Raw genomic sequence first — 14,936 nt, forward strand, 5'->3', positions numbered from 1 at the left:
GTGAAGAAGTAAGCTTTCTTTGATTTATCTCAAGTTTCTGCATACATTGAGGAAAGTCATATAATGAGATGGAAGATAATAATTTACCATCTTTAGATAGTGCACAGCTTTCAGATTCTTCAGACTGGGATCTAGTACTTTGAAAAAAGATGTTGTTAGAGAACTTGGCAGTCATCCTAGGGTACTTTCCACTAGTCCCGGCTAACCAAGGTGGTTCTGTGCTGATTGCTTCTGCTGGGCTCAGTTCCTTCCCTGAACTTAAAAAGAAGGCATTAGACGTGAAGGGGTAAGATGACAAGAAACTGACTCACCAGCAGTAATTGCAACCCAGAGCTGGGCCTGATGTCCCAGACATTTAGACAGAGGCCATGTTGATGTCATGTTCATGGGACTACTGGGGAAACTTGTGGTCTGTGTAACATTAGCCCAAGGTGGCCAATTGTAACCTGGTAATGAATAGCATCTTAGAGATTCAAATAGGTCTACCCTTGAAAAGTAAGAGTCAAGCTGGGTGCTGGTAGCTCATGCCTGTAATCCCAGCTACTCAAGAGACAGATCTGAGGATAGAGGCTAGTAACCACCCTAGACCAAAGTCTGTAAAACTCCTACCTCTCAATTAACCAGCCAAAAGCTGGAAGTAGACCTGTAGCTCAAGTGATAGCGCACCAGCCGAGTGGACTGGAAAGAGCCAAGCAAGAATGTGAGTGCCTGAGTTTCAACCCCAGTACTGGCACAAAAAGAAAAAGGAAGCCATTTCAGTCATTCAGTGAGCAAGCACAATGGTTCCCCAAGACATGTTGAATTGAGTATTTGAGCTGTCAGACTTTCTCAATAGTGTGACTAGATTTTACTTCTTTTCCTTCCTTTTAATATCCAGCCACTCTCCAGAGAGACCGGATCTTCAAACATTTTACCAGGAAGCGCCAAAGGGCTATGCGAAGGAGAGTCCACCAGATCAACGGACACAAGTTTATGGCCACCTACTTGAGGCAGCCCACCTACTGCTCTCACTGCAGAGAGTTTATCTGGTAAGAGATCCCCCTTCCCCCTGACTCCCCACCCCAGCCTCTTTCTACTAGAGGCTTCCCATGGCGATGTAGGGTTTCAGAATAAAACGTGGTTAAAAACATATTTTAGCATCTGATTTTTTTTGCTTCCTCTTCTAACATGGTGAGCCAGCAAAGACATGGAAATAATATACAGATCCAAGTTTTAGATTATTTCTTTTTCTGATCATTTTGGTAAAGTATTAATGAGTCATGGGCTAGTTAAACCATAAATCGTAGAAGCTATAGTCAATCAAGAAAGAAATAATAAATCAGACCAGGTACGCCGGCTCATATCTGTGATCCCAGCTGAGTGAGAGGTATTGGTAGAGAGAAGACAGTATAAAAACTGAGTCTGGGCAAAAATGTGAGACTCTGTCAGGCACCGGTGGCTCATGCCTGTAATCCTAGTTACCTGAGAGGTTAACATTGTTAAGGCTAGGGTTTGAGGCCAGTTTTGGTAGAAAAAATTCAAGAGACTCCTTCTCAATGAAAAGCTGGATACAGTGGCATACACTTTTTGTCCTAACTCCCTGGAAGCCTCCCATAGGTCATGCCCAGGTGCTTTCCTGGGCAGAAATCAAGACCGTATCTCAAATATAATGAGCAGAAATCATGGATGAAGGCATGGCTCATGGTAAAATTGCCTGCTTTCTGCAAGAAAACTAAGTGCCCAGTAGTCTTCTACTGTATAATGTACAGTGCAAGGTGAAAATAGCCTTTATGTAATCCTATACTGTAATCCAATATGCTGTATACCTGACTGAGAAATTTTAGGGATCCTAGGAGAAAAAAATATATAAAAATGAACAAATCAACTAGTGGTAACTCTATAGCATAAAATAAGCTTAATCAACAGTTATCTTTAATTAATGCCAGCATTAGGCACATTTACTATTTGTGGAAAGAATAATCATGCTCTTTCACACAGTGCCACGCACACCCATATCACAGTTCTGTTTTTCACAAGTGACCAGAGAGCAAAACTTATTTTTTAAGGATCGTAATTATAGGAGGTGATTACTGAAATATTTGACTGATAGTGTTTTTTTTTCTCTATTGCCTTGAACAGGGGAGTATTTGGAAAGCAAGGCTATCAATGCCAAGGTAAGAAAATATGTTCACATCTCTGTTTAATCTGGTTCTTATGTTAACAATAATTAATGCCAAGCTGGACACTGGTGGCTTATACCAAGCTGGGCACTGGTGCCTCATGCCTGTAATCCTAGCTACTCATAAGGCTGAGGACCATGGTCTAAAGCCAGACCCGGCAGAAAAGTCCTGGTGAGACTCTTATCTCCAATTAACTGCTCCAAAACTAGAAGTGGAGCAGTGGTTCAAAGTGGTAGCGCTCGAGTCTTGAGCAAAAGAGCTCAAGAACAGGGCCTGAGCCCTGAGTTCAAGCCCTATAACTGACAAAATAGTAATAATAACAATAATAAACCAAAAGAAAACAGGATGCCTTTTGTTAATATGGTAATACATACATCTCTGTAATTCAGAGGAGACATCCATCTCGTTATAACTCAGGTTTTGGTTAGGTCTTAGCTATATTTTAGATAGTGTAGAATGAATGATTATTTCTAAAGTCAAAATACCCAGAAAAGTTTTTTTCTTTCTTTCTATCTTTTTTGGTAAGTCATGGGGCTTGAACTCTGGGCCTGGGTGCTATCCCTCAGTTCTTCAGCTCAAGGCTAGCACTCTACCACTTGAGCCACAGGGCCACTTCCGGCCTTTTCTGTTTATGTGGTACTGAGGAATGAACCCAGGGACTCATGCATGCGAGGCAAGCACTCTACTACTGAGCCATCTTTCCAGCCCCTCCCCACCCCCTGAAAAGTTTTATTGTTTAAAGTTGGTCTCTGCAAAAACATGAAAAGCACTTAAGGAAATAAAGAAGATAAAATTTTGTTTATCACATTGAACTATCAGGACATGTGGGAAATACAACACTGCCTTCAGGTTGCCTGCATACGGTATACAAGCCAATTTCCAAATTGCTTTTCTGTTGTAAAAACAGATGGGTAGACATTTTAGACAAAGATGGCATCAGATAATTATCAGGAAATTTATCAGGGAAAAAGAGAGGTCTTATGTAGTAACAGAGCCAGTTCTCCCAAAAGATATAACAACACACTGGGCACTGGTGGCTCATGCCACCAGTCTACTTAGGAGGCTAAGATCTGAGGATCACTGTTCAAAACCAGCCTGGGCAGGATGGACATGAGACTCTTATTTCCAATGAACTACGAAAATGTCAGGAGTAGAGCTGTGGCTCAAGTGGTAGAGCACTAGTCTTGAGTTCAAACTTTAGTTGAATGTATGGCTCATGGTAAGAGTGCCTCCTTTATGCAAGGAAACTAAGTGCCCAATAGCACAAAAAAAAATCTCACACACACACACACACACACACATACATCAATGCTTAACAAGTATATACCTAACAATAGGCATCAAAATACATAAGACAAACACTGGTAGAAATAAACAAGTTCACAACTACAGAGTTGAAAACTTTAATATGTTATTAGATATTTGCTGGCAGAAAATTGGTAGGGATATGATTGTCCTAAACCACCTTACTGTAGTTGATCAACTGACACAGAATACACTATGCAACAACAGCTGATACATGCTCATCTTAAGCTTACAAGGAACGTTTCCCAACAGGGCCTTCATGCTGAGCCATGAAACCACCTTAACTAAGGAATTAAAAAAAAACATAATAAGCGTATTCTTAGGCTGCAGTGGAATTAAATTTGAAACCAATGACAGAAAGATAGTTGGAAAATCTTTTAGTATCTGAGACTAACCAGCATATTGTAATTAACACACAAGTCAAACAAAACTTGAGAGAACATAAAAAAAATCTTGGGAAAAAGATACCTTGAACCAAATGTTAATGAAATCTAACTTATCAGAATGCATGCAATACACAGAAATAGTACTCAAATGTATAGCATTAAATGCATGTGTTACAAGAGAAGAAATATTACAATTAGTCATCTAAATGCCTACCGTAGGAAACTAGAGAAAGAAGAATTTAAGTTTCAGATAAACAAAAGAAAAAGTATGATTGAAACCAGAAAAAAAATAGAGAAAACCCATAAAACCAACTGTAAGTTCTTCAAAAAGATCAATAAAATTAATACATTAGCCAAGCTAAGCAGGAAAAAATAAGATCTTTCTTTGTGAACAGTGGATTCAAAAAGCCTTGTTCCCTGGGCTTATTCAATGTGATTATTCTAAGAGCTCAATGTGATGAAAACAAGATTTGTTTTAGGGTGCAGAGACATTGCCTGATATGTCAACTTGTCTTTATGTGCTTAATCCTAAAACCTCCCACCTGTCTTAAAAGATCTTTTAACAATGAACATTTTCATACTGCTTCATTGCTTGGGTTCTTCCTTAAAGGATAAGATTGACTCGGTCTATAAAATGAGAGAAAAAAAACTGTTCCAAAAAAAAAGTTGTCAGTATTCAGACAATCGATTGAGCCATCCAGCAAACATTTATTGTGTGTCTGTTCTGCACAAGACATCATGTACTTCGTGTGGAAGGTTTGAAGGGAGGAGGGCAGGATCAGGGCTGTGGGGATCAGTGGAGGAAGGGAGAGTATCAGTCTTTCCAGAAGGGAGAGGTATTTTTTACCTGTATCTTGTCATTAAGATATAGTCACTAGGCAAGGATATCTTAGATCTAGGGAAAGCACGCATAGCGTTTTAGGAAGATAAATTTGTTTACTTTTGTTGGTGCAGATAGGTCTCATGGAAGAAAGATGACGGGAAGCTTGGGATAGTCTCTGGAGGGCCTGAAAGCTGAGAAATTAAATGTTCTTCATAGGCAAGACGATGCCAGTGAACCTATTTAGACAGAAGTGTCCAGATTTCCACCGTGGAACAAATTCTCTGCAGGATAGAATAAAGTTAGGGAGAAAGGCAATCAGCTGGGGACTGGATGACTTGTGATTTGAACAAGGAAAGGTCTTTGTTAGGGTGGAGACAAAGGAAGTAGGAAGCACAGCAGTGCTGGCCGCCAGCACATCCGAGTCCAGCCACGTTGACACGACACAGCCTTCGTTGACTCTGCCGCTAACTGGCTGGACGCTGTGCCTCTGATAAATGTGTAATTGCTGGATTTAATTTCCTAGTGTGCACCTGCGTCGTCCATAAACGCTGCCATCATCTAATTGTTACAGCCTGCACTTGCCAAAACAACATTAACAAAGTGGATTCAAAGGTAAGAGGATGCTCATTTGCTGATTAAGCACCTGCTCTGTGGCGCTCTGGCCCTCTCTCTCTCTCTCTCTCTCTCTCTCTCTCTCTCTCACACACACACACACACACACACACACACATTTTCTTTCTTCATCTTTTTCACTCTCTTCCTCCCACCTCTCTTCTTTTTTTTTTTTTCCTGGTTGGTATAGTTGGTACTGAGTCTTGACACTGTTTCTTAGCTTTGTTGTTCGCACTCTACTACTTGAGCCACAGTTCCATTTCTGACTTTTTTGCTGGTTGATTGAAGAAAAAAAAAATCTTACAGACTTTCCTGGCCAGGCTGGCTTTGAACTGTGAATCTTACATCTCAGCTTTCATGAGTAAGCTGGGATTGTGGCGTGCGCCACCATTGCCCCATTGCTCCCTTTTAAAAACTTGCATTATAGCATTTCATTTCTGTGGGGTTTTTTGGTGGGGGGGTCCAGTCATGGCACCTGAACTCTGGGTCTGGGCGCTGTCCCTCAGCTCTTCAGCTCAAGGCTAGTGCTCTACCACTTGAGCCACAGCGCCACTTCCGGCTTTTTTCTTTTTGCTTATGTGGTGCTGAGGAATCGAACGCAGGGCCTCAGGCATGCAAGGCAAGCGCTCTACCACTGAGCCACCTTCCCAGCCCCCATTTCTGTGGGGTTTTTGGTATCATGAGTACACTGCATTGTGAGAGTCCCTTCCATGTCATCTGGAAATTAGCACTTTGGATCAATTCTACTAATGAGAAGAGAGCTCTGAGGAGTAAGGTAACAGTGACTCATGTCTGTAAGTCTGAGATGTGAGAATCATGGTTCAGAGCCAGTCTGGGTTAGAAAGTCTGTGAGACACTTATCTCCAATTAACTACATGAAAACTGGAAGTGGAGCTATGGCTCAAAGTGGTAGAACAGTAGCCTTGAGCAAAAGAAGCTCAAGAACAGTGCCCAGGCCTTGAATTCAGACCCCAGAATTGGAAAAAAAAAAAGTAATAGGGGATGAATCCAAACAAATTACATGCATGAAAATAGACATGTGTGACAATGGTATGATGAAACTCACAGAAAAATGTTAAAAAATAAAAAAGGAAAGGAAAAAGGAAAGCAAGTGTTCTAAGTAATTAGCCAGAACGATAAAGTAACAGCCATAAATTAACAGCCAACTCAGGTGTCAGAGAAACACTGTGCTTGGTGGGCTCGGATGATGGGTTTTATAGCAGGTATTGGTATGAAATATTGGCTCTTGCCATCTTGTGTTCTCCCCCCAGATTGCTGAACAGAGATTTGGAATCAACATTCCACACAAGTTCAACATCCACAACTACAAAGTGCCGACATTCTGCGATCACTGCGGCTCCCTGCTCTGGGGAATAATGAGACAAGGACTTCAGTGTAAAAGTGAGACCCTGGGCTGGGAATGTGGCTTAGTGGTAGAGTGATTGCTTAGCGTGCATGAAGCCCTGGGTTCCATTTCTTGAAACCACATAAACAGGAAAAGCTGGAAGTAGCACTGTCGCTCAGGTGGTAGAGTGTTAGCCTTTAGCAAAAGAAGCTCAGAGATAGTGCCCAGGCCCTGGGTTCAAGCCCCAGGACTGCCCCCCCTCCCCAAAAAAAGTAAGATGCCGACATTCTGGGGTCCTACCATGCCTCAGTGTCTGAATTGTGTAGGTTTAAGATTGCACTTGGGCCTGATATTCTTAGATATATGATATATCAATCTTTTCGTAGTTTTATACATCCCTTGTCAGGCATGGAAGGAGAAATGCGTCTCATCCCCACAGCAATCGTACACCATGAAGTCAAATGTTAATTCCAGCAATCTAGCTAGCTAGTATGCATGTACTTGTGTGTGGGGGGGGGGGTGCGCACCCGCAACCACACGTGCATGCACACTAGCATGCGCACATGCCTGTGTACCAGTACTAGGGCTTGAACTCAGGGCATAGGTGCTACTCTACCTTAGCTTTTTTTTTTTGCTCAGGGCTGACAATGCACTCTCTGAGCCACAACTCTACTTCCTGCTTTTTGGTGGCTAACTGGAGATAAGAGTCTCAAGGTCTTTCCTGTCCAGGCTGGCTTTGAATAGTAATCCTATATCTCAGCTTCCTGAGTAGCTAGGATCAAACAGACGTGAGCCACTTGAACCTGCTCACTTGTTTTTTTTTTTAATTTTTACTACAGTACCAAACCAGTAGGTCTGTATAGTTCCTGTGGTTCCTGTGGTATAGTTCCTTTGATTTCAACCTGATGATTTCAACTGAATCTGAATGTCCAGTGTGGAAGTCACTTTCTGCTTTTGTTTAGCTCTTGCTGGTGCGAAGCCATTCCGGGGCCTCTCCTCCATCCCTCTTACCTGAGAGGAGCACACCATCCATGATGCAGCTCCTATAACTTTTGTTCTTACTGACAGCGTGCTGGCTTTGAGAGGCACGGTAGGCTTGTGTCTCTTGTAAAGGATCAATTTCCCACGAAGCTAATGAAGCTTCAGTTTCGGGGTTCCTTTCTACTGGATGTCACAGTCTTTTTCATAAGCTCTCTTGGAGAAGCATTCCTAAATGACATACATTCAGGACTCACAAAGCCCTTGTATTTCCCAAGAACATGTGGTTCTGTGCCACAGAGATGTGCTATGCCCTGCTGCTGCGTCCTCCCATTGAAGGGACCTGAATTAAAATTTCTGCTGATTAAACCTGGGAGCCAGCATTGTCAGGTAGCCCCTTCCTGAACATAAGAACCTTAGCTTGCTTTGCTTGCTTCTTCTACCTGCTGTATACCCAGACCTCAAGTACATTAAAGGTTATCTTCTTCTTCCCCCAAAGCATAGCTAGAACCACAGGCTGCAAACACCCAAAACCGCAAGCCCCCAGAGCACATGCCTCCTGTCTCTGTACTAGGCAGGCAGCCCAGCCGCTGCAATTCTCAGAAAGGGAGACATTCACAGAGTCTCAGCTCCCAGAAACACCATCCTCCTCCTGTTTCAACAGATCTCTCTGCAGCACACACGCTGGTGCCTTGTTACCCACATGATTCTAGTGATGAAAGCTTCTTTCATCTTTAGATGGGATTGTTAGGTCAGCAATGACTGTTACATGTAGTTTCCAGAAACGTGGTTCATCAAGTCATGGAAAAAATCTATATAATAGGATATTTTTTGAGTACCAGGATGTCTGCTTCTGCACAAAAGAGAAATAGAGAAAATGTCAGGAATCGTTTTAAATGTGAGTTTCATTTTTATGAGCTGACTGAGGTTGGTAGTTTTGTCTTGCAGTGTGTAATGTCTGGTCAACTTCTGACTGTGGATTCTATTTTCCTCTTCTTCTAGTATGTAAAATGAATGTACATATTCGATGTCAAGCCAACGTGGCCCCTAACTGTGGTGTAAATGCGGTGGAGCTTGCCAAGACCCTGGCAGGAATGGGTCTCCAACCTGGAAATATTTCCCCAACTTCGGTGAGATTTGGCTTTTTTTTTTTAACCTACTGTAATTTAAAAAAATCTATTCAGATATGGTGACCCCAAATAAGAGCATAAGATATCCTCAAAGTTTCTAATCTCTAGCATATACATAGCCTTGTGGTAGTTTAAAAAAAAAAAAAATGTAACCCCGTAGTGGTGGCTCACACCTATAAGCCTAGCTACTCAGGAGGCTAAGGTATGAGGATCAGGGTTCTAAGTCAGCCTGGGCAGAAAGGTCCATGAGACTTATCTCCAATAAACTACTCAGAAAAAGCTGGAAGTAAGCCGGGTTCCAGTGGCTCATGCCTGTAATCCTAGCTTCTCAGCAGGTTGAAATCTAAGGATCATAGTTCAAAGTGAACCTGGGCAAGAAAGTCCAGGAGACTCTTATCTCCAACTAACCACCAGAAAACCGGAAGTGGCTCTATGGCTCAAGTGGTAGAGCACTCACCTTGAACAAAAGAAGCTCAAAGACAGTGCCCTGGGCCTGAGTTCAAGCCCCAGGACCAGAGGGGGGAAAACATTATCCCACAAACAAGAATCTGTATGACAAGAAATAATGAGCATGCAAATCCACCACCACAAGTGATTTTTTTTTCTTTCTTTTTTAAAAAATCAGCTTTCTATCATTCTAGTTTGGTGAAAAACTTAGAACCCAGAATCCTGTGTGATGAACAGTCTAACTGAGTAGAACAGGTACCAGTAAAACATGGGCTTCAGCTTTCTTATCTCAAAAGAGGTTGAACTTAGCTGGGCATCAGTGGCTCATGCCTGACTCCAAGCTACTCAGAGGCTGAGATCTGAGAATCGTGGTTCAAAGCCAACCCAGGCAGACAAGTCCTTGAGACTCTTATTACTACTTAACCACTTGCACTAGCCTTGAGCCAAAAAGCTCAGGGACAGTGTCCAGACCACCCCGAGTTCAAGCCTCAGTGCCATTTTTGTTTATGTTAGCACCTGGTGGGAATTCCTTGCTCTAGGCTCTCAGGAGTGGGTAGAATTGGGTCAGTTGCCTTGGATGTGTTTGGTTAACAGCCTCCATGAACGATTGCCACTTGGGGCTGTCCTTGAGAACCTCGGCTCCCTCCCAGGGCAATTTGTCTTCCTGCCTTTCTGGCATCTGTAGAGAGCTGGGAAATAGCAATAACTGTGTAACTGTGAGCACTATAAGATGTAGCTTGATAATCATGTCCAGGGGGGCTAGGAAGGTGGCTCAGTGGTAGAGCGCTTGCCTTGCATACATGAGGCCCTGGGTTCAATTCCTCAGCACCACATAAGCAAAAAGAAAAAAAGCCGGAAGTGGCGCTGTGGCTCAAGTGGTAGAGCGTTAGCCTTGAGCTGAAGAGCTGAGGGACAGCACCCTGGCCCAGAGTTCAGGCCCCACAACCAGATCCAAAAAAAAAAAAAAAGATAATCATGTCCAGGGAAACTCTAGACTTAACAGTTAAATCATCCCTAGGTGCTTAGAGAAGGAAGTATAATCACGCTGATTCTCGATAACTTAGGGAATATTGGCACTTAGCACCTCATTTCCTTTTTCCTGAAAGGCTTCTGCCTACTGACTGAGGAATCTTTATAGACAATATATTTCTTGATTTCAGGAAGGAACTAGAAAAGTCCCGGTCTGTCTACTTTAGAGAGGCAGGCAGGATGTAAAATGGTGAGGGAGGGGTTCTTATCTGTAGGACTGCTGTCCCTGTGAAAAGAGATGAAGGATTTCAGCTTGTGCCAGGGTTTCAACGATGCAACAGAATGAGACAGGTGCTCTACCTCTTGAGCCATACCTCTCCTTCTGGCTTTTTTGATGTTTAATTTGAGGTAAGAGTCTCATAGGCTTTTCTAACCCAGCTGGCTTTAAACCATGATCCTCAGATCTCAAGCAGCCTTTGACCCATGATCCTCAGGTCTCAGCCTGCTGAGTAGCTAGAATTATAGGCATGAGCCACCATCACCCAGCTTGAACCAGGTATCTTTAATGTTATGATATTTCATACTGAGAAACCCAATTTTACCCATTATTTCACAATACAGCATTAGAAAGAGAGAACCATCTAACAAAAACAAAAGAACTGGTTGAGAAAGACTAAGAAACATGGCCTTGGTTTCTTTTTTAAGCCCAATCAGGAAACATGTGTAAGTGAAAGAACTGAAATTTAAGCTGATATCCCTTTTCTATCTTGGAAATTTCATGAAGGAAGATTTAGAGGAGAAACAATGAAAGCCAGCACATCTTCATGATGATCCATTTTATGCACTGCGATCCCAGTTTCATGGGTTCAATAGGGAAAAGCCTTGAAGTTTCAGGCTGTTGCACAGTGGGTCTCTTGCCTGCATTGCTTAGAAGTTGCCCCAGGTGAGCTTTTCTTTTTAAGCTAAATAGATCAGAAGCTCCATTCTAGTGGTAGTGTGGGAAATGTTCTAAAGTGAGTGTCTGCAAAAGTCGCCCTACTTTTGGGTTGAGTCCTCCCTGTGAGGGAACACGTAGGACCTGAGAACCAACCAGAGCAGCCACATTTACTTCCTGATCAAAACCACGATACCGAAGCGTTCGTTATGCTGTGGGAGCCCTTTATAGAGGGTTCATTGGTATGTGTCAAAGTCTTCTAAGTTAACACTTGGGCCTAAGCAACTCTATTTTCCAAAAGCTATCTTAATTGGCTATGCCTGTACTCTAGTTACTCAGAAGGCTGAGATCTAAGGATCCTAGGTTGAAGCCAGTCTGGGCAGATAAATCTGAGAGAATCTTTATCTCCAATTAACAAACAAAAAAGCCAGCAGTAGAGGCAAGGCTCAAATGATAGAGCACCAGCTTTGAGTGGAAAACAACAAGCTAGAGAGCAAGGTCCTGGGTTCTGAAAAGAAAAGGAAGGAAAAAAAAGAAAGGAAGGAAGGAAGGAAAGAAAGAAAAGAACAGAAAATAGACAATAAATAAGACAACACTGTGCCTGGTATCTATCTAAATGCTTTGGGGTTTTTTTGTTTTGTTTTTTTTTTAATTCCTCACCGTAAGTCCCATGGCAGATTCTATAGCCTCTCTGTCAGAAGGTTGGGGAAATAATTTGCTCATAGTCACAGGATTGGGAACACAGCAGTTCTTTGAACCCAGGCAGCTGCTTTTAGAACCCAAACTCAATTACTTTTCTTTCCATTTTCTCGAGTTCATTTTGATAAATACTATTTTATGTGATCAGAGGCACAGAAGCATTATGCCTTTGTGTGTCTCCCTTAAAAATACCCTCCTTTTGTTTCGCTGTGTGTGATGCCCGGAGTTGTATATAATGTATCATGCCCTGGTGTATTTTAAATCTAGTTTCTGCATATGAGAGAAAACATGCACTCTTTGTCTGTCTGAGCTTGGCTTACCTCAATTAACATGATTTGTTCTAGGTCCATCCATTTCCCTGCAAATGACATAATATTATAATTATTGGTTTGAAGATTGGTGTGCAAGTATATTCTCTGGGGTGTTATTGCAGTGAAAAGTAGATGACCCACATTTCCGATAGCAAGTAGATTAGCACACATGTGATATATCCATAAAATAGACTACTGAGCATCCATTAAAATGCATGTTCTCTGGCTAGTGGAGTGAGTAGCTCAATAAACACTTGTCCCAGGGTACCATTTCCAGTACCAAAAAGCAACCAACCAACAACAATACCCTCATGTTCTCAAAGGGGGTAATTAGAAATATGGGGAGTACACATGATTAATTTTTAAATAAAAATGTGTGAAATAAAACAATAATTAGCTTTTTAAAAATGAGCCAAGTATGCAGTCATGTTTGTATTATTGCAAACATTTATTTTTTTATTGCAAATATTTAAAAACATTATCCTTCACAATCTTGGATGTATCTTTCTTTTCTTTTTTATTTATTTATTTATTTATTTATTTATTTATTTATTTATTTATTTATTGTCAGTTCTGGGGCTTGAACTCTGGGCCTGGGCGCTGTCCCTCAGCTCTTCAGCTGTAGACTAGTGCTTCACCACTTGAGCCTCAGCCCCACTTCTGGCTTTTTCTGCTTATGTGGTGCTGAGGAATCGAACTGAGGGCCTCCTGCATGCAAGTCAAGTACTCTACCACTGAGCCACCTTCCCAGCCCCTGTTTCTATTTTTATACTGAGTTTTTATTTCTCTCTATAATGTAAAATTTTGTCTTTAAAAAAATGTTGCTTCATTCCTATATGTAGTGGCACTTGGTTCTCACGTAGACATGTGCTACATGATGCGGACACTAGGTGGCACTCTTGAGAATTTGGCCACCTCATGGGAAGCTGGAAAAGGGAACTGGCCTAAGGCATTTGTGTTTCCAAGCTTACGTTTGTATGTAACCTGCACCTGCCTGGTGTAGATGTATTTTACAATAGTAAGGACAGACCAGAAGCTGATACTGAGGTCATAATTTAAAAAAAAAGTTTTTCTAGGACTAGAAGGAGCATTCCTTGAAACAGTAAAAGCTATATACAACAGACCAATAGCCAATATGCTAACTGGGGAAAAACTAAAACCATTTCCCCTAAAATCAGGAACAAGGCAAAGATTCCCACTCTCTCCACTCCTCTTCAGTATAGTTCTGAAATTCTTAGCCAGAGCAATAAGGCAAGAAAAGGACATTTAAGGGGTTCACATAGGGAAAGAAGAAATTACATTATCCCTATTTGCAGATGACATGATCTTGTACCTAAATGATCCCCAAAACTCTGCTCTCAAACTCCTAGAGCTAATTGACCACTTTGGCAAAGTAGCAGGATACAAAATTAACCTACAAAAATCAATAGCCTTTCTGTATGTCTACCATGTACAAGCTGATAGGGAAATCATGAAAACAACCCCAATAGCCTCAGAAAAAAATAAAATACCTAGGAATTAACCTACCCCCAAATGTCAAAGATCTATATAGTGAGAACTATTTTAAGAAATCTAAAGAAAGAAAACAAAGACGACACCAGGAAATGGAAAGACTTTCCATGTTCAGGGATAGGTAGAATCAATATTGTGAAAATGGCCATACTGCCAAAATGACATGTAAATTCAGTGCACTCCCCAACAAAATTCCAAAGACTTTCTTTACTACAATAGAGAAAACAATCCAAGAATTCATATGGAACAACAAAAGACCTAGAATAGCCAAAGCAATTCTAGACAAAAGAAACAATGCAAGAAGTATCATAATACCAGATTTCAAACTCTACTACAGAGCCATAATAACAAAAACAGCTTAGTATTGGCACAAAAATACACCTAAAGATCAGTGGAACAGGTTAGAAGACCCAGAAATAAACCCACATACTTACAGTTATCTGATATTCAACAAAGGAGCCAAAGACATACAGTGGAAAAAACATAGCCTCTTCAACTATTGGTGCTGTGGGAAAACTGGGCAGCCACATGCAGAAAACTAAAAGTGGATCCTAGCCTGTCACCATGCACTGACTTCAAGTCAAAGCAGATTACAGACCTCAATATCAGACCTGAAACTGTGAAACTACTGCAAGAGAGACTAGGAGAGACATTAGAACTAATAGGTACAGGCAGGAACTTCCTGAATAGAATCCAGGGGCACAACAGATAGGAGAGAGACTTGACAAGAGAGGGACTATATTAAAATAAAAAGTTTCTGCACAGCTAAGGACATAGTTACTAAACTAGAAAGACAGCCAACCAGTTGGGAGAAGATCTTACCAGCAATGCATCTAATATCCAATATATACAATGAGCTCAAGAAACTAACCTCTCCCAAACCTAATAAAACAATCATTAAGGGAGCTAAGGAGAGACTTCTCAGAAGAAGAGGTAAGAATGGCAAAGAAACACACGAGGAAATGTTTGTCATCCCTAGCCATAAAGGAAAGGCAAATCAAAACAAACCTGAGGTACCATCTTACCCCCAATTAGACTGGCCAATATTTTGAATTTGACAGAAACAACTGCTGGCAGGGATGTGGAGAAAAAGGAATCCTACAGCATTGCTGTGGGAGTGTAAACTAATACAACCACTCTGGAAAGCAGTCTGGAGGTTCCTAAAAAAACTAAACATAGGCCTTCCCTATAACCCAGCCATACCACTCCTGGGCATCTATCCTGAATATCACAAGCCAGGATATGATAAGGACACCTGCACATCTATGTTCACTGCTGCACTATTCACAGTAGACAAGATATGGAAACAGCCCAGATGCCTAACAG

General features: G+C 41.6%; 1 protein-coding gene across 1 annotated transcript in view; it reads left to right on the forward strand.

Annotated features, from left to right (window-relative positions):
• Nucleotides 1-14,936, forward strand: part of Prkch (protein kinase C eta) — a 235,237-nt gene that overhangs the window by 119,553 nt on the left and 100,748 nt on the right. Inside the window, exons 3-7 of the mRNA XM_042682558.1 lie at nucleotides 878-1,028; nucleotides 2,119-2,153; nucleotides 5,197-5,285; nucleotides 6,557-6,686; nucleotides 8,611-8,738. Coding sequence (XP_042538492.1) covers nucleotides 878-1,028; nucleotides 2,119-2,153; nucleotides 5,197-5,285; nucleotides 6,557-6,686; nucleotides 8,611-8,738 — 533 coding nt within the window. The remainder of the gene's footprint in view (nucleotides 1-877; nucleotides 1,029-2,118; nucleotides 2,154-5,196; nucleotides 5,286-6,556; nucleotides 6,687-8,610; nucleotides 8,739-14,936) is intronic.

The sequence above is a fragment of the Dipodomys spectabilis genome, unplaced genomic scaffold (assembly GCF_019054845.1).
Source record: "Dipodomys spectabilis isolate Male_0828 unplaced genomic scaffold, ASM1905484v1 ptg000073l, whole genome shotgun sequence".
NCBI lineage: Eukaryota > Metazoa > Chordata > Mammalia > Rodentia > Heteromyidae > Dipodomys > Dipodomys spectabilis.